We start from the raw sequence: 25366 nt of genomic DNA on the forward strand, positions 1-25366 counted from the left end.
CTGGCCAGGCGAGGACTAGGTCAGACGGGGTGGATGGCTGGCTGAGGTGGAGTATCATGGCCGGTCAGGTGGTTGCCATTGCTGCCAGCTTGGATGCAGGTGCAAGGGACCTGGCCCCGCTCAGTTGAAGGCTTTGTTCCTGCCCTCACACTAAGGCTGGTGCACGTGAGTGAGCAGCGCACCCAGGCTGGTTCCTGCGCCTGGCTGACTCCAATTCCACGCTTTGCCCCATAGGAATGGAAGCTTCCGGGGGGCATGATCTCTTTTGCAGAAAATTTGTGCTTGAACTCATATGATATTATGGCACCCAGGAGCTTCCATTGTTGGCGCAAAAAGCATTTCAAGCCGACTGTCCTCTCCCTCAAAGAGAAAGAAACCGCAGCAAGCAGGAGACAGGTTTTGCAAGGTAAGTGAGATCTCCCCCCCCCCGAGAAGTTGGAATTGATTGATTGAACTTTTTTAGTCCCACTTCTTTTTTTTGTGGGACTGCAAATGGCAGAGGAGGACTGGGACCGCAGTAGAGGGATGAAAGAGCTGGTCTATAGTGTATAGTTTGGATCAGTATACACACACACACACACACACACAAAACTTTGGAAACAAATTCAACAGAGGACAACCAAAATGATCAGGAATCTCAAAATGCCTTTATTCTGCCTTTCATTGCAAGGAAATGGGTCTTATTTGATTAGTCTGTCCAGGTAACTAATGGAACTAATGGGGTTCTAAAGGGAGCTTTGAGTTGTTCTTGATGGTCTGCTGTAAGATCCAACTGAGGGCCTTGATTGCCACATGAAAAGAATGAGCAGTAGAGTATTTGGCTCAGATTGTATCGATGTAGCCCTTGCACAAATCTGGTCCTTTTCCTGCCATCTTGACTTTTCTTGATACTCCATGGGCGTCCCTGAGCAGATTTGTACACAAAGATTATTGATCCCAGCCAAAAATCAGCACTATGCATTGACCTGTAAAGAAATTAAAATAATTTTATTTTAAAATGATGTTTTTTATTTAAAAATGGCATCTGCCTTTTGCAGTAAAGTATCTTCTAAATCATCTAAAAGTTGGGAAATTAAGAGATCAGTGACAGCAGGGAGGACTGCCTACTCTAGGAAGAACTGGATGTACAACTGCAGATGTACAACTTGAAGTAGTTGGACTCCAAAACATTTTGTTTCTCATTTGAATAGTTTTTACATTTGTACATTACTTGAGTATTTTCATGCACAAGAGGTTATCCCTCATATCTGAAACATTTTGTTTGTTTGAGGCCATGTGAAATACAGAGTTTTCAAACCCCAAAAAACATTGCCTAAACTTTACCATTTGTTGCTTGCATTGTTATGTGGAGTTTTCCTTCTTTCTCTTTTGGATTCTTTGGGTGTATTTTCATCAGTAATGAGATACAGTCAGTAAAGGAACCTAAAAGATCCATACTATGTAGAGAATTGCAATACTGTTTCAAATAAACATTATTTCCCTGCCATTTTACTAAATTGTTTACTAAAGTTTGAAGATATCTTTTCTTTTGTCTCTCTTAGGATACTATTGACATTGGAATTCCAATAACTAATCCCACAGCTGATGTTCTGGAATTAGATGTAGAATTAATAGATGCTATTATACTTAGTGGTGAAAACAAGCTTGTTCTTGAATCAAAAGAAACACTGTTGTATGAAGTAAAATATTCTCCAGCTACCACTGGCCAGATGGACGGAAGGTATGTTCTGCTATTTTAGTTGATATATCTCACACATTTCTTGTCATTAAAAGTTTTCAGTTTACCTTCATTCTGTACTTTATTGTGAACTTTCATATTTAATAAAAGCGGCTTATTGCTCAGTGCATTTATCTTACGAATAAGTGACTTTTAGATTGCTTCAGTACTTGATTGTTTTTCTTTTTAATGTTGTTTTTTTAATGTTTTATGAATATTTCTCTTTCGGATACAACCTTCAAACTGATGGACTTTTTCCCTTGAAATACATTCCTGATTATGAACGACTTTTGTATCATACTTTCTGTGAACTTTATTTCAGTCAACTAAAAATAAGATACAATTTTTTTAAAAAATGGAAAGATAATGTTGATTATAGTTACATCTGATTACAATAACAGAGACTTGGCTCATCCAGTCAGAAAATATATATTTTTTCCAAAGACTACTTAGTTTTCCTGTTGACCTTTCTTGTGCTACTGAGAGGCTGTGCCATCTAGCTTTCAGAGGAACAAACAAAGCTCAACAAAGCTAATGGAAGAAACACAGTGGAAAAGGCAGTGATTGTTTTCTTCTGCCTTCACCACTGATTTTTTTCCTTTAGCTTCTTTTTTGTTAGACTGATCACTGTGATATGAGTTATGATGTAAACTTAAAAAGAAATAGAATATGTTAATCTATTTCAGATTGTCTCCATGAAATAATTAATTGATTATTAATTAATCAGACTATTTTTGGTGAAATTACCAAGAAATTTATCGGCATTCTTTTTATCACTGAATATCATTACACATTATAGATTTTGAAATTGTAGTTTTATCTAAATAATGGGAAATAATGAAAGGAACACAATTTATTGCAATTTTGGAGTATTTTTAGTCCTTTTAAAAGCAAAACTAGTTTTAGAGTGCAAAGATAGGATATACATATATTTATTTTGGCATATCCAAAATTCTGCAATATTTTAAGAAGAAATGTAATGCAATCTTACTTCTCTATATTCTTTGTGGATTAGATTCTTTTCTATGGTCTGACCTTTTTAGTTTTATTTATGATAGTCTTTATGTTTTTTAAACCTAATATTCTTTTTAATTCTACTAGTTAGCCTATTGCAGTGGTGGCGAACCTATGCATGCATGCCACAGGTGGCAACCAGAGCCCTCACTGTGGGCACCGTTGCCCCAATCCTAGGCCTTCAGCTGGGTTTTATAAAACCTTTTGGCTTTAGGCCTCCGCCATGTGCAAAAAAAAAGGTTCAATCAATCAATCAATTTCAACTTCTTGCGGGAAAATAAAAGATCTCGCAAAGTTGGAATTGATTGATTGAACTTTTTAGTCCCACCAAGGCCGCCGTTACCACGGCAGCCACGCCCACCCAATGGGCCATGCCCACCCAATGGGCCATGCCCACCCGGCACCCGATTATTACATAAGTGGGTTTTGGATTGCAATTTAGGCACTTGGTCTCTAAAAGGTTTGCCATCACTGTATGGCTATATAATGTATGCCTCATGATTTACTTTGTGCTAGTTCATATTATAGGAGGAGGAGGAGAAGGTGATCATGATGATAATGATTATGATAATTATGGTGTTGATGATGATATAGACATCTAATCTGTGATTAGATGTAAGAAATTAATTGAGGTATAACAGAAAAATGCATTTTGCTGACCCCCTTTATCATCTTCCTTTCCACTTTGTTGCTGTCTTTTATATAACAAGATATTTTACCAACAGATTTATAACTCTCATTTTAGTGTTATATTTACATCAGAGAAACTAGGAGAGTTTTGGTATGCGTTGAAACTGAAAGGACAGATGCCTCAACCAACAAGATTGCCTGAAGTAGAGTGTGAACTTGGAAAGTAAGCAATCCTACATTTAACCTGAATCATGGGTTTAACTATATAACAGTACACAAAATATTATTTTCTTTTGGCTAAATTGTTCTTTTGATATTGAGACAACTAACCATTAGTTCAGCTCTTGGCAGACTTGGCAGGTGATTATAGACCATTAGAATTTTTACTGCAGACAAAAATGAAGTTTTCAGCATAATAGTTCATTGCCTACTATACTATAAATATTTTCCTGAGACCTACAGAATACAGAATAACAGGACTTCCGGTTCTGGTACGTGGCGATGCTGGTCCAGTCCGGCTGGGTTTTCTGCATCGGTAGACCCCTCAGTGGGTTGAAAGTTGCCCTGGAGGGGCAACCACCGAGAAGGAGGCTTTCTGGTGACTGCGGGAGAGTGGCAGCTTCTCCCACAGCTCCAGCTATTTCCTTAGGGCCGATGGAGCAACTATCGTCCTGCAAGATGGCTGATTAATCTGCTGCACCAGTCGAAGTCACAATTATACCTAGCAATATTAGACCCACCATGGAGGATCCGGGTGAGACCCTTTTAGTCCCTCTCTTTCCCTTACTTGGTTTTTTTTTGCCTGAAAAAAACTTGGTTGGAATTATTTCCCTGTTTGGAAAAAGCAGCTTTTGTATGTGTGGGAAGACAGGCATTGAGAATAAAAATTTTCTAAAGACTACACTCTATTTTCAGTCATTTTGGGATACAGAAAAAAACGCTTTTTTGAATTGTATTAATAGCTAATATTGGAAGATTACTTCTTTCTCCATTCTTTCCTTTAAAAGAGAGAAAAAGGGGAAAAAATGGTGTCTGGAAAATATTTTTTATTTACTGAGGACATCTAGTGGTGAAAAGTCAATGTTGCAACTCTTCTTTGGATAGAAACCTGATCTTCAAAATATTCCTGGAAAAGATAAGCTGGTGCAGCTGTGGGAACTGAGGGGGTGGACACTGTTTAACTACAACCTTCATTAAAAAAATAACAATAATAACAAAGAAACGACTTTCTCTTGATCACTTTTAAAATGGAGAAATTCCACTCTCATTTAAATTGTAAGCTTATACTGGAAAAGATCTATGAGGTTTCTGAAAAAATATGTGCTATAAGGAAAAGGATTACTACAGAACGAAGAGTCAATGCTACCCCAAACTTTCAAACTGACTTTCAGATTACATATGTTTATTCTACAAAGCAAAACATACCAGTAGAGGAATTAAGGGAAATTAAAGAGGAATTTGTTACAATGAAAGAGGTCACCACAGAACTAAGAATCAGAGATTCTTCTTCAAATTTTAAAAGTGACTTTCACATTTCACCTGACTACTCTACAAACCAAAATACATTAAAAGATGACTTTATTGAAGATACAGAGGAACTTATTTCACCCTGCAAGCATCTTATCTATATTTTTGAGGACCAGAAAAAACAAAGATTGAGATTTGAACCTTTAATGCAACGAGGCTTCAAGAATAAGAGAAATGGAAGTCCAATCCAGATGACAGGAAGCTTATTACTGCCTCAAATAACATCACAAGCAAAGAAGAGAGAACTACTGGCTGAAAGGGAAGCGTTGTTATGGAAACCTGCTTGGCAGAAAAAAAAGCCTATAATTTAAAATTATATATATTGGATATAAGGCATTTTAGAACTATGGATTGATTTAAGAATTAAATTTTTGAGTAGAAATAAGAAAAAATGGGTGATTATTGTATGAAAATTATTATATAATGGAATGAAGAAAAATGAAGAGATGTTTTAGATCGGGATTGAATTAATAATTAATTGAATGTGATTTTAATGATGTGTTTTGTCTGATAATATGGATGATATTAAGTTTGATAATTAATTGGATGAAATCAGAACCTTGTCTAAGGGATTCAAATGATTTAAGGTTGATATTATTTTGTTAACTTTAAAAAAAAATGATTGATTGGTGGATTAGATATGTATAGGATAGATTAATATGTTATTTTAACTGGGAGATATTTGTGGAAGAAGGAATAAACAAGATTTATGATGAAATTAAAGAATTAGGACATATTTGGAAGGGATACCTGAACTTATAATGTGTATATTTAAAGTTAAATTTGATTATGGTCTTGTAATTGCATAAAGCTTTAAAACAGGTTTAGGATTAATAGAAATTTAAATTAGAAATAGACTATTTTAAATATATAAGCTATTTGAGGGAAATAGAGAGGGAATATTTGATGTACTCATTGAATCACTTATATATGTTTTGTTTCTGGATTTTTGATTACTTCAGCCCCACGGTGTGTCTCGAGCACTTTGTATTAATTAAAAAAACCAATAAAAATTATTTTTTTTTAAAAAAAGAATACAGAATAACAGAGTTGGAAGGGACCTTGGAGGTTTTCTAGTCCACACCCCTGCTCAAGTAGGAGACCATATACCATTCTGAACAAATGACTATTCAGTATCTTTTGAAAACATCCAGTAATAGCATACCCCCTGGCGGCAAGCCATTCCATTTATTAATTGTTCTCACTAGCAGGAAATTTCTCCTTAAATCTAGGTAGGATCTCTCTTTGATAAACTTCCATTTGTTACTACTTGTGCTGCCCTCAGATGCTTTGGAGAATAGGATGATCCCCTCTTCTCTGTCAGAAACCCTCAAATATTGGAAGACTGCTATCATATCACCCCCGGTCCTTCTCTTTGTTAGCCTAGACATACCAAAATAGAAATGATAGTTAACATAACTGGGAAAAACCTACCATTCATTTGACTAGAAAGCATAAACACAATCATCTTATTTTTTGTGTTCAGACTTCCAAGATAATCACCTCACATCTGGACTACTGCAACGTGCTCTACATGGGGCTACCCTTGAAAAGTATTCGGAGACTACAGTTGGTCCAGAATGCAGCCGCGCGAGTGATAGTGGGTGCTCCTTGGTACACCCACGTTACACCTATCCTCTGTGAGCTGCACTGGTTGCCTATTGGTCTCCGGGTCCAATTCAAACTCTATATGGCTCAGGGCCAGGTTATTTGCGAGACCGCCTACTACCTCATAGTTCCCTTCGTCCGGTTAGATCCCACAGGCTGGGCCTCCTTCAGGTCCCATCGGCCAAGTAATGCCATTTGGCGGGGCCGCGGGGGAGGGCTTTCTCTGTGATGGCACCCACGTCTTGGAATCAGCTCCCCCCGGAGATTAGGACTGCTCCCACCCTGTTGGTTTTCCGCAAGCTGCTTAAGACCTGGCTTTTTCGGCAGGCCTGGGGTTTATAAAATCTGACCCCTGGATGAATGTTATTGTATTGTTTGTTTTGTTATGTTAATGCTGTGTTTTTATTGTTAACCGCCCGGAGTCCTGTGGGAATAGGGCAGTCTATAAATTTTAATAAATAAATAAATAAATAATCAAGACATATAACAAATCTGCTATAATAAATGCTATTTTGAGGAGTTAATGAACGACAGGTTGCTCTTGGCAATTATTTGTATTGAAAGGAAATGCAGTTATTATCACTTACATTTTGATTGTTACTAATTTTGTCTGGTTTTTCTAAAGACAAATTTTTATGAAGTGTAGGTGTGTATATTACCTTTTTCTGGGTGCAAAATATTTTTTTCAAAAATATTTGTAATTGGTGCATAGCTAGCATGACCTATATAATATCTTTAAAAAATACCTAATTTGATCCTAAAGCTCTTAAATTTCATTTCTGAAAGCATTGTAATACTTTAGATTTTTTAATACATTATGCTTGCTGTGTTAATTCTATTAGGGTCTATTATTGATTTTTAAATATGGTCATGCTCTACCTTGAAGAGAATTGAAAGAATGCTTCTTTTCTTTGATCAGAGTTTCTGTCAATTCATAATGTCAAAATATGTTAAATCTTTGCCACAAAAGTAGGATAATCAGTATTAGCATTGGTAAAACATAATGAATAGTGCTGAAGATATTTGTTTGAATAACTTTTCAAAGAAAAGTAAGTGTTATATAAATAAAGTAACCAGCAGCAACATCAGAATTAGTCAAGTACTTTGTAATGATTAAATAACTGGATTTTTTTGTGATGCTTTGTTACAGATGGGTCCGCCAACATATTCCTCTGGTTAATCCTACAAATGAAATTCTGGAATTGGAATATGTGAACAGCAATCCAGGCCACTTTTCAATGGAAATTAACCCCAAAGCCCAGGTAGGTTTTACTGATAAACATTTGTATTTATGAAAATGTTTCATATGATTTTTACATAGTGGCACAAGCACAACATCACTTGAGAATGGAGAATGGAATAGAAATAATCCTACTAAACTGAAGAGGAAGTGGAACCAACAAAAAAAGGGAAAACGAATCATTTTTTCATTGGAAAGGTCATTCTTGTTACTAGAATTACAGTATCCAGCAAATGAACAAGAACAGATGAGGGCAACCTATTTCTCATTACCCTAAGGTCCCTTTCCTTAGTAGAACTATCTTCCAGATTGTTTCTAGCACATGAAATTATCAGTTTTATTGTAGTAGAGAATTGTTGTCTGTGGTTTTTATGTGTTAGTTTGACTGTAATAGTAATAATGTGCAAACATTCAGCCCAGACCTGGGCATTTTACAGCTCATGGGCCACATCCAGCCTTTTGGCTATCTCTGTCCCTGTCCATCCCAAACAGTTTAGAGGGATGTATTAAATCAGGCAACAATAAACTAACATCAAGCTTGAAACTGGATTGAAAATTATTTTATTTCTGAATGTGCATGTGATCCTTCCTTAAATGCTTTGAGCTTTATCACATCTTATAATGATTACATGGCCATTGCATGTAGTCATGAACCCATCTCTTTTAATTTAGAGTAAATAAGTCACAGCAGGATAGTTTCTTTATTCATATGAATGTGTATAACTATTGGAAGAGCATAGAGACACTGCAATTAAAAATAACCTGGATAATGCTCTTTAAAAATTGCATTTTAACTTTTTAAGATTGTGTCACATGTAAGACTTAAAAGTATCTGTGTGATGTGTAAAAAAAAAGGAAAAAGAAATTCGACAGCAGCTCTCTTTTCCCCCATATTTTAAAAGTAAAGCCAAATTCATTTTTGTGGTTAGCAACACATTTTTTTTTTTTTAGTTTCTAGGGAATAAGCATGCTGTGATTTCACTTAGTACTGTTTACTACAGTGTATTTTATCAGTTTTATCAGTATTTTATCAGATCCTGCATGCTGAGAGTTGGGAAGGCATATAGTAGAACACATTAATCATGTAAACATCAACAGTGTTGATACAAGGAACAAGGAAAGAACTGGATTGAAAAGAAAAGAAAGGAAAAAAAGAACACTGGAGTTTTTTGTTTGTTTGTTTACTTACTTGCTTTTCATCTCTCTCTTTGCTACCCATGTTTTTGCAGTTGACTGTTGCTCCTCATTCCACCACTGAAGTATCAGTTCTGTTTTGTCCATCTGCACTAGGAAGAACAAATCACGCTGCAAGCATAATTTTCAAATGTCCACAGGTAGGAATGTCCAATTACATTTAATGAATAAAAAAGTATCTAATATTAATACAAGTAATAATTAGGCTGACAATAAAAGCGAGTTTTTATAACATGGCTCAATTGTAATTCTCTTCCTCTTCCCTCCTTGCCCCTCCTCTCTCTATCCTCCTCCTCCTGTTGGACAACCCATTCCCTCCTTCTGTCTGACCAAGAGGATTTCTATATACTTGGAAATAAGTTGAGAATTTAGGTCCCAAAATGCACCTCCAAAATTGGGTTTGGCTTATCCATAGATGTGCTTATCCATCAGTATATATGGTATATAAAGATAAATAGTATCCTTCCTTCCTTCCTTCCTTCCTTCCTTCCTTCCTTCCTTCCTTCCTTCCTTCCTTCCTTCCTTCCTTTATTTTTCTGAATATAGTTTATATTGTAATTAAGATCTTTATTAAGAATTATGGGTGGGGGGGAGAACAGGTAGTCTTGGCTAAATGATGGTATTTGAGACCGTTATTTGCATTGCTAAGCAATGTAGCTATAAAACACAACATGTGGCCATATTAGTTAGCAACAGCAATTTCAGCAATCTCTGTTGCCATACTGAATGAGGATTGCAGGTCATTAAGCAACTTCCTGCTGGTTTTCCAAAAGCAAAGTCAATGGGAAAGCTGGTAGGAAGTCACAAGTCTCAGGTGGCTGATGGGCAGGTAAGGGGCTGCAGTGCAGTGCAGAGCAAATGTACTGTAGCTGGGCAGGGGATGGATGCTTTGGAGGGTAGAAGAATGCTGCTATAGACTGATACAAGCGCAGCTTGATGGGAATAGGTACTATGTAGTGCAGGAAGTATGAAAGTGGCAGAAATGACTGGCAATCTTCCCTAACTGCTTCCTCGTTGACTTTGATTTTGGGAAACCATCAGGAAGGTAGCAAATGAAGATCACATGACCATGGGATGCTTCCATTATCATAAGTGCAAGCTGGTTGCCAACTACCCAGATCCCGATCATGTGACTGGGGTTGCTGAGATGGCTTGAACTTTGAGGACTAGTTGGAAGTATTGAACACTGACATAACTTTGAATAGTTGCTGAACAGTTGGTTATTTACCAAAAATTACCTGTTATATTTTTCAAGGTACCCTATATCTTGTATAAGTCTGTTCACATTGTTAAATGCTACACTTACTAAAGAAATGAATGACTCTTGAAAGTAACATAGTGATATTTTTGATCTGGTTTTTATAGAAGACAAATCATAAAGATAGCAGGATGGCAAGTCCTGCTCTTTCCCCCACTGTTTTATTTGCTACCCCCCAGTAGGTTGATTGGAGTCTTTGATCTGTAAGCTCTTTGTACCTGCCAATATTAACCTGCTAGCAGGTTTCTATTTATAGACAATTCTCACTTAGCAACTATTTGTTCAATGACTGTTCAGATATGATGGTACCAAAAATAATTTTACAGTCCGGTTATAACCATTTACTGTCTTTGAATCATCTCTCAGTTACATAATCACTATTATAATCAGAACATGTTGTCCTTTGCCTAAAGTATGATTTTTCCCCCTCCCCTCTTCCCTTGCAAAGCACAGACTTTAGAGAGGAAAATATTGCAAGATAATAAGCTGTTTTGTCTTCTATACATCAACGGCAATGCAATTATGCCAGCAACCCAGACTGAAAATTGTAAGTGTGTTATTCAAGCTAGCTTGCGGTATTGTCTTGAAATCGTTTCCTTGCAATCTCTTTGTTCTGTGGAGGGGAGAAGGTTTGAGAAAAAAAGCAAGCAATTTCTGTAGGCAATTTTTCCTTTGCCTACCCCACCTTCAAGAGGAGAGATTGGAGAGAAAGAAATTTGAAGAGAGTAAGTTATTTGTGTAGTGTACCTGTGGTTCCCAGCCTGGCACTGTGGTCTGATTGCATTGCTTTTGATAGGAAGAAAATAGTTAGCAGGCACTGAATATTTCAAAGGACAGGGGAATGGTTAGGAGGCAAACAAAAGCCTTAGATGTGAAACTGAGTAGTTTTGTTTCTTTCCAGCCAGAAACACAATAGTGAACACATGATTTCTCACTTAGCAATCACTTTGCTTAGGAGTGAAATTGCTGATCTCAGTTAGGGTAATTATGGGAGGACTACATCTACTATTTTTAAAATAAGTTGGAAATAAGTTATTGGGACTTTGCAAATGTTTCACAAAAGGTTTCTTGCAATCCTTGTCTTTGCTGGGAAAAATCTGGGAAGCAAAGAGTCTAAGCAGGCACATGGATATGAGACAGCTGGGAGTATAGTAATTTACAAATCAGCTGTGGAAAATCTGGCAAAGGATTCCAAGAAAGATGCTTTACTCCCATGTGTTGAAAGATATGCGCAACCCTCATATTTGAACCTTTACACTTTTTACTCTTAATGTTTTTGCAATACTTTATAATTTTTACACCAAAAGTTAATTTCAAAAATAATGTAGATTATTTCTTTTTAAATTTTTATTTGGAGGAAGAGTTTAAAAAAGCAAGTACTACTATTTCTGGAATATATAGTTTAATAACTGACTCAAAGGTGGTTCAAAACAATAAAGTGATATTTTGTTTGAAACTATGAGAGTTCATTAAATGAAGAGGTTAATTCTTTATCAAAAGCTAAAGAAACAAAGTAATAATTTACTGAAAACTTTCTACTTCAAACTGAAACTTAAAAATTTTGTCAACTTTTGCTTCTGTCAAACAGTGATAAATTTCCAAGTTTTTATTTCAGCTGAACCTTTAATCAGTATCTTATTTTTATATTTGCCATGTCGTGCTACATTAACCTTTTCCATGATTTTTCCTTTAACACATATTATTTTTCTTTGCTCTTTTAATCTCAAAATCATTTAAAACCTTTGACTTCTTAACTGCATCTCCTAAGAAAAGGTACCAGTTTATTGTACTGAAAATATATTAGTAATTTGATTGTGCTGATTAAGTGCCCAGATTTTGTTGCAAGGCCCTTCAGAAGTTATTTTGATAATGTATCTAGAAAAGTTGGCAAAACTTCAATTAAAAAAATGATTCTCTTTTCTTGATTTACTGATTAAATTCTTCTGAATTTATACTTTAAGCCATCTCAAAGATAAATAGCTGATAATCTAAAATCAACTAATGACAGCACTTACAGGACAAGCAATAATCATATATGATTGTAATAAGTGAATTGAGAGAAGTTGCTATGGTTATTGGCTGCTTCTTTTCTAAATGTTTTGAGAAAAACTGTTGACAATAAAAATTTGAACCCGGTAATCATCTTGCTATTTTTTTAATCATTAAATTTAATTGAGTTGGGACAGTAGAATTGAAATACCAGCCTGGATGTAATAGTTAACATACTTGTATAACTAGCTCCCTTGACAAACCAGCAACATTCATTTAGAATGGAATGAGACTAAGTGCTTTTAGAGGTAAGAAGGATCTGTTATCAGGCCCTGCAAAATATTCTTTGTTTAGATTTATTATTTAATATGCTACTGTGACTATGCAGCTCCTGTAAATAAGCAGAACTCTTCAAAAATAACAAGTATAGGAACACAAAGCTTGTAAAAAGATTAAAATTATTTTAAAATTGGGTTTATTATCTTTCTTGTTTTGACTGAATATAATTTCTATTTAAGTGAAGCCTTTATTACAGTAGACTTTGTTGCTTTAATTTAATGACTTTAACTTTTTAAAATATTTTTCTGGAATGCTTTTAGAATTGTTATTTGTATAGTTGTACTATTGTTGATCCAATTGTCAAATATTGTGCTTAACAAAGTACTTGTTTCTATAAAAGTTGTTCTCTATAATAATTCTTTTCTGTGTAGAATGCCCAACTTATTTGCTCTCAGGGCAGTGATTTTTCATTTAATGTTTTTATAGTTTTTTTCACTGTTATCGAAATAGTGTAATAATTATTCATGGCAGAATTCTGATTCATAAGAGATTTGTCATGTTTTTGTTTTATAAAAATGCACAAATTAGGTCTCCATGAGAAGCCATTGTGCCATGTGCTATTTATATCAATGGTGATGAAGAAACTAGTCCACCATCACAAAGACAGGAATAACCAGTTTGCTAAGAATGAAAACTATCTTATAGGATTTCCCCAAATTGTAATGATTATAGTAATCATAATCAACAATGGCTTCAGTGGGAAAGCAGCAGAACACTCTCTTGTGGTAAAAGAGTATTTTGCTTACACTGTAGCTCTGAGTTTGTGTTATAATACTGTAAGCATAGGAGTACCAAAGCTACTTGACTGGTATGGAGTCAAATGTATTTATATATTTTTAACTGATATACATTTTATATATTTTATTTTAGAGTAAGCTAAAAGACTTGATCTGGTTAAAATATGAGCCTTTCTATCCATTTACAGCTTGAAGAATGGGTGTTTTATTTGTCGGGTATCGGTCGGATACCTCAACCAATGGAACCAGCTAGTGTTAGTTCTTGCCTTAATCACCATTCTTCTATCATTGTAAACTTCAAGAATCCTACATTTGAAGAAGTAGTGGTAAATATAATTTTAACAGGTATGACAGTGCCCTCATATTCGTCTATGACTGGGAAATTGGATTATCCATCTAAAGAAAGATTTAAAAAAATCTACTGTATACCATAGAATGATTTTTTTAAAAAAATATTTATATTACATAAAACTAATTTCTCCCAACAATGAAGATTGGGTTTCATAATAGGCCTTCTACCGCAGTAACTAGGATGCAATGTAAGGTTTTATTCTGCCAACCACTACCCAACTCTAGAGAAAATAGGTATGATACTGATAGATAAATAGCAAGTTGGACAGTACCTTTCTGGATCAGTTTGTTTTCTTGAGTAGCAAGAACAATATAACTTTGCAATAATTGATGCTGCATGATCATTGAAATTGACAACTTCTGTCAGCCATTTTAGAATCTTTACTTAGAAAGTCCATAAAACAGAATGAGAGATACAGGGTATAACTCTATTGTCTCTTTCCAACAAGAACCAATACAAGGAAGTTCTGAATCCATCCATGTATAATTGTATAGCAATAATTGTGCAATGCCATAACATAGCAATAGAACATTAATATTCTTTATTTTTATCTATAGGAATCTTGATTTTCATGTTAGCAGGCCCTCACTGGGGAAACAGCAGCTAACTTTTATGAAAATCAAGACAGAATTTTGCTGAACTAAAAGATTAATGCCTCTGTGCAATTACTAATGTTCTAGGTGGTAAATTTCATATTTTGGATCAAGTTATATCTATTGTGAATGCTTTTTAAATTTTAAACCAAACTCTGCAGAAATATTTGATATTGCATTTAATTGATATATTTTATTTCACAGACAATAGCTGTTTCACTTGCAGAGGGCATTGCTAAATTAAGAGCATTTGCATAACAAAATTGTAGACCATGCACCTCAGTCATTTCATTTCCATTGTGAAATTGCTGTTTTTCTGCTCCTCTGCTTCTTAGGGATACTATTATTTAGATAAAATATTTAGCAGTATTATATGCTGGATGCAATCTAATCCAAATTCATATTGTTGCTTATAGATATAGTAACTGGTATATTTTAAACTGTGAAAACTATTAAGTATATTAAGAACAAATTATTTTCACATTTATTTACATATGATAATGAAAATATTGATTTTGAGAACAGCTATAACTTTCATGTTAACTATATTATAGATTAACATGCATAGGTGGATATTCTGACAAATACAATTAGTAAGTTCAGTGGTAGTTTGGTAACTAGTAGCATAATTCCCTCTTCAAGCTGCTCCTGAGGGGTTTAGTTATGATATGTTTATGTTCTGCACTAAGTATGTGAAGTTAATGTGAACTGTATCCTGAGACAAATCACTCTATGATTGCCTTCTGGCTCACTGGTGTCAATCTCACCCATTCAGTTGGTCCATCCCAGGTGACTGTTGGATTCAATGGGGATCCAATTACCAATGGAATGTCTGGTTACTGTTTGTCCTTAGAGCAGTAAGATGTTGTTTCTAATTATATTTCTAGGCTCAGTATAGTTGCTTAAGAAATGTTTCTATTCTCATATTCATCCATTTTTTTCAGGTTTACTGTGTTGATGATGTAACTTTTGACTGGTTGCAGATTATAACAACGTAATCATTCAAATCATGCTATTCTTTAGAATCTTTTTTTTTGGTAAATTAATAGTAATATGTTGTTGTTGTTAATTGCGAAGTCGTGTCCGACCCATCGCGACCCCATGGACAACGCTCCTCCAGGTCTTCCTGTCCTCTACCATCTTCTGGAGTCCATTTAAATTCACACCTACTGCTTCAGTGACTCCATCCAGCCATCTCATTTTCTGTCGTCCCCTTCTTCTATTGCCCTCAATCTTTCCCAGCATTAGGCTCTTCTCCAGTGAATCTTTCCTTCTCATTAGGTGGCCAAAGTACTTGAGTTTCAGCTTCAGGATCTGGCCTTCTAAAGAGCAGTCGGGGTTGATCACTTCTAGGACCGACCGGTTTGAACGCCTTGCAGTCCAAGGGACTCGCAAGAGTCTTCTCCAGCACCATAGTTCAAAGGCCTCAATTCTTTTGCACTCAGCCTTTCTTATGGTCCAACTTTCACAGCCATACATTGCAACTGGGAAAACCATGGCCTGGACTATACGCACTTTTGTTGGCAGGGTGATGTCTCTGCTTTTTAGTATGCTGTCTAGATTTGCCATAGCTTTCCTCCCCAGGAGCAAGCGTCTTTTAATTTCTTGGCTGCAGTCCCCATCTGAGGTGATCTTGGAGCCCAGAAAAATAAAATCTGTCACTACCTCCATTTCTTCCCCATCTATTTGCCAGGAATTGAGAGGGCCGGATGCCATGATTTTGGTTTTCTTAATGTTGAGTTTCAAGCCAACTTTTGCACTCTCCTTCTTCACCCGCATCAAGAGGCTCTTTAGTTCCTCTTCACTTTCTGCCATTAGAGTGGTATCATCTGCATATCTTAGGTTGTTGATATTTCTCCCGGCAATCTTAATTCCAACTTTTGATTCATCTAGCCCTGCCTTTCTCATGATGTGCTCTGCATATAAGTTAAATAGGCAGGGCGACAGTATACAGCCTTGCCAGACTCCTTTTCCAATTTTGAACCAATCAGTGGTTCCGTGTTCGTTCTCACTGTTGCTTCTTGACCCGCATATAGGTTTCTCAAGAGACAAATGAGATGGTCTGGTACTCCCATCTCTTTAAGAACTTGCCACAATTTGTTGTGATCCACACAATCAAAGGCTTTTGCATAGTCAATGAAGCAGAAGTAGATGTTTTTCTGGAACTCCCTAGCTTTCTCCATGATCCAGCGTATGTTGGCAATTTGATCTCTAGTTCCTCTGCCTCTTCGAAATCCTGCCTGTACTTCTGGTAGTTCTCGATCCACATACTGCTGGAGTCTAGCTTGTAGGATTTTAAGCATAACTTTACTAGCATGTGAAATGAGTGCAATGGTGCGATAGTTTGAACATTCTTTGGCATTGCCTTTCTTTGGAATTGGAATGTAAACTGACCTTTTCCAATCCTGTGGCCACTGTTGAGTTTTCCAAATTTGCTGGCAAATTGAGTGTAGCACTTTTACTGCATCGTCTTTTAAGATTTTGAATAGCTCAGCTGGAATACTGTCACCTCCACTAGCTTTGTTGTTGCTCAGATTTTCTAAGGCCCATTTCACTTCACATTCTAGGATGTCTGGTTCGAGATCAATGACCATCTCATTGTGGTTATCTGGGATGTTAAGCTCATTCTTGTATAGTTCTTCTGTGTAGTTTTGCCATCTCTTCTTAATCTCTTCTGCCTCTGTTAGGTCTCTGCCATTTTGGTCCTTTATCATGCCCATCTTTGCATGAAACGTTCCCTTCATATCTCCAATTTTCTTGAAGAGATCTCTGGTCCTCCCTATTCTGTTGTTTTCTTCTATTTCTTTGCACTGTTCATTTAAGAAGGCATTCTTATCTCTTCTAGCTACTCTCTGGAATTCTGCATTAAATTGGGTGTATCTTTCTCTTTCTCCTTTGCCTTTCGCTTCCCTTCTTTCCTCAGCTATTTGCAAAGCTTCCGGAGACAGCCATTTTGCTTTCTTGCATTTCTTTTTCTTTGGGATGGTTTTAGTTGCTACCTCTTGTACAATGTTGCGAACTTCCATCCATAGTTCTTCAGGCATTCTGTCTATCAGATCCAGTTCCTTAAATCTATTTGTCACCTCTACTGTATATTCATCAGGAATATGATTTAGTTCATACCTGAGTGGCCTAGTGCTTTTCCCTACTTTTTTCAATTTAAGCCTAAATTTTGCAACGAGAAGCTCATGATCTGAGCCACAGTCAGCTCCTGGTCTTGTTTTTACTGACTGTATAGAGCTTCTCCATCTTTGGCTGCAGAGTACATAGTCAATCTGATTTCTATGTTGACCGTCTGGTGATGTCCATGTGTAGAGCCGTCTCTTGGGTTGTTGGAAAAGAGTGTTTGTTATGACCATCGTATTCTCTTGACAAAATTCTATTAGCCTGTGCCCTGCTTCATTTTGTTCTCCAAGGCCAAACTTGCCTGTTATTCCGGTTATCTTTTGGCTTCCTACCTTAGCATTCCAATCCCCCATGATGATAAGGACATCATTTTTTGGTGTTAATTCTATAAGGTGCTGTAGGGCTTCATAGAACCGGTCAATTTCATCCTCTTCAGCACCAGTGGTTGGGGCATAGATTTGGACTACTGTGATATTGAATGGTTTGCCTTGGATTCGAATTGAGATCATTCTGTCATTTTGGGGATTGTATCCCAGTATTGCTTTTCCTATTCTTTTATTGACTATGAAGGCTACTCCATTTCTTCTGAGGGATTCTTGCCCACAGTAGTATACCTGATGGTCATCTGAGTTAAATTCACCCATTCCTGTCCATTTTAGTTCGCTGATTCCTAAGATGTCGATGTTCATTCTTGTCATCTCTTTTTTGACTACGTCTAGCTTGCCTTGATTCATGGATCTTACATTCCAGGTTCCTATGGAGAAAAAATCTTTACAGCATCGGACTTTCCTTTCACCACCAGATATATCCACAGCTGAGCGTCCTTTCGGCTTTGGCCCAGTCGCTTCATTCTTTCTGGCGCTACTAGTACTAGCCCTCTGCTCTTCCCCAGTAGCATATTGGACACCTTCCGACCTGAGGGGCTCATCTTCCAGCGTCATATCTTTTTTCCTTTTAGTACTGTCCATGGGGTTTTCATGGCAAAGATACTGGAGTGGTTTGCCATTTCCTTCTCCAGTGGATCACATTTTGTCAGAACTCTCTGCTATAACCTGTCCGTCTTGGGTGGCCCTGCACGGCATAGCTTATAGCTTCATTGAGTTACGCAAGCCCCTTCGCCACAACAAGGCAGTAATCCATAAAGGGGAATAGTAATATAGGAGGGAGTAATTAAGCTCCATAACATTTGCACACTGCCAGCCAGGAGTACATAGATTACTACTGTGACATGAATTAAGTCTGTACCAGAACAATTGGACAAAATGACTCATGGCAGTTAGACTTTGTGCAGTAAACTGCTAGATGGTTTGATAGCACAGATGTAACATTGTTTTATTCTCCATAGTCTATCCATTTTTTTTGTAAAAAATTTTTATTTTCAATTTTACAATACATTACATTCATAAAAATACTTCAGATAAAAAATAAAACAAATTGATACACACAACTTTTGGTATTGCTCACCCATTTCCCCCCAAACCGCATCCACCCTCTAACCTACTTCCCCTCTTCTTCCTCTTCCTCACTCTCCCCCTCTCCTCCTTCTCCTCAACATCTTCTTCCCTTCTTCCCATCTTCTCGCTCTGGATGCGGTCCAGGGAAAATGCCCGAGCAATTCCTCTCTCCAAATTAAAACATCAATATTATATACAATAAAACTATTTCTACTTATCTGAGCTACTTAAACTTCAACCCATCCTCCCCCCACCCCCACCACCCTCCCCCGACTTCCCAGAGCCAAGTACAGGGTTATACAAACATATTAAACATAATCTATTTAAGTTTACTAATTATACAATAACCAAAATCATACTAGCCCTTAACTCTCTTCAAACTTTAACATCATAAGTTTATAAACAAATTCATTACTCATAAAATAAGTGAAACTTTGTAGTTCCATACTTCTTCTGAACATAGTCTATCCATTGATAGTAACATTTTTCTGTACATCATTTACCATAGCCAGTGCAGAGCTTTTGAAATCCATTATTCATTATACCATGCAAAAACTAACCCTACCATACAAAAAAGGGGTGTTGAAAATGACAGCCAGAATTCTCTAACCCCTAGGAATAGCAATAGCCCATAAACCCCCCAGTCACACTCTATCGGGAATTATCCAGAACAAAAAACAAGACACAGAAGGATGAAAGAAACAATGTAATCTACAAAATCAACTGTAACCATTGCAACCAATTTTACATGGGACAAACGTCACATCAATTAAAAACCAGGATTCATGAACACTGGCTAGCAATCAAACACCACTATCCCAAATCCTTAATCTCTACCGATACTAAACAGTACCAGTTCGATTGGAGCAATACAAAAATCATTGGCCATGCTATCAACTGTCATGCTTGTGAGTTCATCGAAGCCTGGCACTCCACAAGCAATTCCTTCAATGGACACACTGATCTGCAACCAGCCTATAAACCAGTCAGGATCTGAATCAACCACACAGCCAACCAGAGACCAACCCACGCAAGCCCCCCCCCAGCAGTTCACCTCCCAATGATCCTGACCTGATGTAACCTCTCCATCACAAGACCCATCACAAGACTCACTGATGACTCACACCTGGTCCATCACAAAACATACCACAGACCCCTCCACTTGACACACCCACACCTGAAGCCCTGATAAACAGAACACTGACATTGACATCCCCTAAACTCTGCTGAAGATATTACCTAGCTTGGTGATAAAACGTTCAGAAACCAACCCACAAGCTCAGAGAATGAATCTTCACCCTCATTCATTATACTTTTTATACATTTTCCATAAATGTCATCTTTACTAATTAGTTACCTATTTTTTCATATGCATTAACTATCTCAAGATAAATTTTTCAAAACAGATAAGATGAGTTAACAAACAATTATATGAACAATTTGTAATTATTAAATTATGAAAAGTAAATCTGTTTAGGTTATCATAAATCTTTGTATTCATGAAAAAAGATAAAAAACGTGATTGGTTTGCTCATAACTAGCTTATCTGAATATTCATCATAGAGGTCTTCCTGCTACCCATTTACTCTTATTGCAAATTGTATAGTTTTACTAAAGAAATATGTATTTCTTTCTCATTTCCTAGTGCTGGAATGGACAGTCTGTGGATCAGAAAACTTAGTTTGTTTTTTAAAATATTAATAAATCTGGTGCAGGATATTCATTTGACACTAATTAATATAAAATGTCAATAACTTTCAATAACTCTTTAGAGAGTCATGGTATTGCATATATTAACAATTCTTATGTTACATGTCTGCATACCAGTTATAAGTAGGGCCATTCCTTCTCCCTCCCTCCCTCCCTCCCTCCCTCCCTCCCTCCCTCCCTCCCTCCCTCTTCTACATTATTTTCCATTTCTTTTTCCTCCTCACAGTTCTGTCTCTCTGGCTTTGTCAAAACTCATACTCAAGAAACCACTGGGGAGTCTGCAGAATATAGTACTTCCAGAATTCTGAATTCATTACAAAGTTATATCATAGACAATATAATTCTAGGTCACATGTGTCCCTAGGGTTCCACATAGCTGACATTGGTTTGTTTAATCACCATATTCTAAGTGGGCATCTCCTATTTGATCAGAAGCTGCTCTTTCCAATATGAAATGTGTCTCTTTTGATTGTCATCCTGATTGTCATTTAATCTTTTAATCTATTTATTGTACTGGATTGAGCAAGAGCCAGTTGAAATAGCATGTACATCTGATAGATAGATAGATAGATAGATAGATAGATAGATAGATAGATAGATAGATAGATAGATAGATTATTCAACTATGTAAGCATATATAATCAGATTATCCATTATTTTCCTTTTTTATTTTTAACTAGTCTTATTTTTCTCTCTAAAGTAGCACTCATTGCTTTCTGCATTACAGCAGTAGCATTTATTCTTTCCTATTGTATTATTCTATTATATGATATTTAAGAAATGATTTTATTATCAAACACTATTCAGAGACTTGTTGAATCAAGAGAACACTATAAATCTTCAGAAAATGTATAGCAAATAAAATAAAATAAAGAATTACTAAAAGTAATTCTCATTGTGTTTTCATTGCAGATAATTTCTTTTAAACTATGTAAGCATTATTTTAAATAGCAAACATCTAACTCAACCCTTTTCCAAAATGGATATTTTTAGGGGAGGGTAGGAAAGAAATTATTTATACATTATTTCAAAGCATTTTAATACGTCTCCATGAATATTCATAGGGTTTTTTGGCATGTAATACATAAATTAAAATGCAAAAAGACCTTTTAACAAATTCAATTTCTGTTCCAAGGACTATTCTTTGATCATTTCAATCTTTAGCGAATTCTCCTCCTTGAATGTGACAAGATTTTTTTTTCTTCATTAGATCGAGATCATATCATGGACCATCCTCATGCAACTTCATGCCAGCATTCCACTAAAGACAGTATTTTCTGGCTTCCACTCAAGGAAACGCAAGGTAGTACTTTTATAGTTTAAGTTTCTATAAGATACCTTTATGTAACTGTGAAACTATATAGTTATGTAGCTCAAATTCACTTAATAGTTGTATGCAAGCATAACCATTTTACAGTAAAAAAAATTGATTGATGTAAGGAGAGTTTTAATATGAGGGATCACTTCCGCTTGGATTGAAAATAATCTGTTTGTATCAAAAGGATAAAATCTATAAGAAAAATGTGGAGTGTAAGCCAGTATTTAAAGATATATAACTAAACTCTACCTTCTGTTTTCATTAGATATATTTCTAGTCATATAAAAGCATTACAAACACAGTGGGTAACCCAAAGTAATATTTTAGGAAATTTATATTGAACAAGCTCTAGAGGGGCAAACTGAAAAAAGGACCTAGTTGTATTCCATACAGGAACTGTGCTTTAATGTTAAATAATTTGACAGCTGACTCATAATAACTCCTTTTGGTCTCTGCAAACATCATAGTTTTATTATAATTGATCTTTCTTATAATGCTGAATTGCAACATATAAAGCTCTTCTAAGAATCACTGCATCATCTGCATAGAGACAGATAGAGATGTACTTGTCTGCAACCTTAGGAGGATGAAAATTTATGCTACTTAAATGACCCACCACAACAGTGATATAAACATTAAACCAAAATGGAGAAAGTATGCAGTCTTGTTTGACTCCTAATGTGTTGAAACAGCATTTGATAAATCTCCCTGTGAGCTATAACTCATTTTCAGAGAGTGCTATTACAAAGTATCTGATTAAAAAACAGTAAGTAGAGATCAACTGAGGCAGCCAGTTTTGATTGCAGTATAACAGGAGATGGAATCAAATGCTGCTTCCAGATCAATAGAAACTGCTTATAAAGAGATTATGCCATCAAAGGATTAATTTTCCACAGGATGCTGAAGATACCTGGCATACATAGTAGTATTAAACAAACGAAAGTCCTATACATGGCAGGATCATCCCTATTAACTTTTTTGAAAATAAAGAAAATGACTGTGATTACCATGTTTAAAAATGTGGCCCCTTTTATCAGTACATATCAGTTTTCATTGATGCAGCATGGCTGAAATAGTATTCACCATTGATGATACTTTTTAATTAAATTAGGAGGAATTAAATAATCACCAGAGCCTTTTTTGCTCTCAAATGAGCGATCAAGTTCAAAATTGCAGAGACTTCCATTGGTGGCCTTTTGATAGGGGCCTTCATATCACAGCAGACTAGTACATTGGATATTTCATGGCTGCTGTACAGATGTCTGAAATGTTCTTCCAGACCTCGAAGGGAATGAAATGATCAAACTGAGATAGTCCTTTACAGCAAAAGAGGGCCAAGTGTTTGATATGAACTATTTGAATCTAATCTTCTTTCCTGGAAGTCTTATACCCTAGCAGTTCTTTGTGTATATTTCCTTCGACAAATTAATGCCAAAAGTCTGCATGACCCCTGTATCTCCCTTCTCTCTGGAGAAACATAATCCATAGAAAACTGCTGAATGGGCAAGAATTCTGATGGCAGAAGCTGTAAACTTTCCATTGTTTATTTATTATCATTCCTCATGCCATATTCTATAGGTATAATTTGTAGGAAACCCAGAGAAGATCAGATGTATTATAATAATGTTAGGAAGTCTTATTACTTTAATTATATTGTTTATCTTTTCCAAAACTCTAATAATATCAGAACTCTCATTCTAGACAAGTGCAGTTATTTAAATTGTTCACTGTAGCAAACGATTAATTCAATTAAAATGAATATATCTGCCCTGCTTCACCACTGTAATACTATTCTTTTTGAAAATATTTTTTAGAATGCTCTAAATCTTATTAAGGTAGAAATGATACATAATTCATTTCATATATACAAACCCATCCCTTGCCATTTGCATTTCCCCATTTTCTATTCTGAACAGTAGTATTTGAATTAGATAAAACTCATGCTGTTAAACTTGTCTGAGTTAATTTAAAAGGAATATTCTTTCATCACTTCAATTTACATTTAATTATTAATTCATTTTAAAGTATTATTTCTATTTCTCATGACTCCAATAAATGGAGCATAGGATTCAGTGCTCAAAAACATTAAAATATGATATGTGTTTAATATTCATTGTTTATTTTGCATATTAGATTTATATCCTGCCTTTGCTTTAGGTTGGGAAGATTATATTCATAGCACTTATCTTTTTAATTTTTTCTCATAACATCAAATGTGAAATAGGTCGAACTTGAGAAAGAAGGCCTACATCAGACATGTCAAACACAAGGCCCGGGGGCTGGATGAGGCCCGCAAAGTGGTTTCATGTGGCCCACGAAGCCATCCTGAAAATAGTGAGGGAACAGCCCCGCTGCCTTGGCCCTGGCCCAGGCCAACCGGGAGCCAATGTACAATTTTGTGGTGGCCATCTTGGCACTTGCCCCGATAGACCATGCCTTGGCACTTGCCCCAGTGGACCATGCCTTGGCACTTGTCCCGGTCCCACCCCCTTCTGCCAGAGACCCTCAGATCTATCCCACTCTTGCCCAGGCCTCCTCAGGCACCCTTGACGCGAACAATGTAGAACTGGCCATGCCCACCCAGTAGGCCATACCCACTCCATCCACGCCCACCCAGTAGGCTGCACCCACTCTGGCTACACACACACACACATACCCGAGGGCAACCGCAATGCTGGTGCGGCCCTCAGTGAAATTGAGTTTGACACCCCTGGCCTACATCAAGGAAAGGACATCTGTTGTGATCCCCTATATAAGCTTGTACAGTATAAGAATGCTTCTCCTAACTTGGCATTCTGTCCCCCTCCCCACTACAGATTTGTTGGAGTATAAAGTCTGTCATGCACAAACAGTTCATACAGGTGGGCTTAATACCTTAAGAGTTGCAGTCCAACTTACTTGAGGTCAGTAGATTGGAAAAGGCTGCCATAACAAATCACATAAAGGTATATGCAATTAAATAACATCTTTTATTGATCAAAAGATGGAAACAAATTTAATGTTTTTATTATGCTGAAAATACTTAAAATTCATTCGTTTTCACATGATTGTGATGACATTTGGAATAAGAATACACTGAAAAGGTCAGGACTGTGGGATATAATCAATTGGAGACTGCAGGAAATTTTCTTGCAATCATGGGAAATGTAATGGATACAGTAAATAAGGACATTCTAATGAGTGTAAAATGCTAATATTCTTTGGAACTTGAGTATAATTGGTATTCTAAGAGAATAACAGTTGGATTTTACCCTGTTTGCTTTCTGGGTTACCTTATTTTACTATCACATTTTTTGATAGTTGTATAGTTTTAGGTTTTTTTTTTTTTTTTGCAAAACAACCCAAAATTATTTGAAGTCAGGCAATGCAAAAAAAGTTATGCATTGTTTATATTTATTTATTTTAACCCTATGAAAACCAAAGAGAGTGTTCTCCAACATTTCATATGGTGGTCATCTTGCAAGCTGCTTGCAAAATGACCACCATATGAAGGTGTTTAACCTTATTGCTGTTAGAATGTCTCTAATGTCATCTTTGGTATCTAATGTCAATGCTGCAAA

General features: G+C 36.2%; 1 protein-coding gene across 1 annotated transcript in view; it reads left to right on the forward strand.

Annotated features, from left to right (window-relative positions):
* The window catches only part of CFAP47 (cilia and flagella associated protein 47), a 184418-nt gene that overhangs the window by 126297 nt on the left and 32755 nt on the right, over positions 1-25366 (forward strand). The window contains exons 47-52 of the mRNA XM_039329589.1: positions 1542-1720; positions 3477-3584; positions 7647-7758; positions 8966-9070; positions 13442-13598; positions 21699-21791. Of these exons, the coding sequence (XP_039185523.1) occupies positions 1542-1720; positions 3477-3584; positions 7647-7758; positions 8966-9070; positions 13442-13598; positions 21699-21791 (754 nt within the window). The remainder of the gene's footprint in view (positions 1-1541; positions 1721-3476; positions 3585-7646; positions 7759-8965; positions 9071-13441; positions 13599-21698; positions 21792-25366) is intronic.

Source organism: Crotalus tigris, unplaced genomic scaffold, assembly GCF_016545835.1.
Source record: "Crotalus tigris isolate CLP2741 ecotype Arizona unplaced genomic scaffold, ASM1654583v1 scf7180000024401.5802323, whole genome shotgun sequence".
Lineage (NCBI taxonomy): Eukaryota > Metazoa > Chordata > Lepidosauria > Squamata > Viperidae > Crotalus > Crotalus tigris.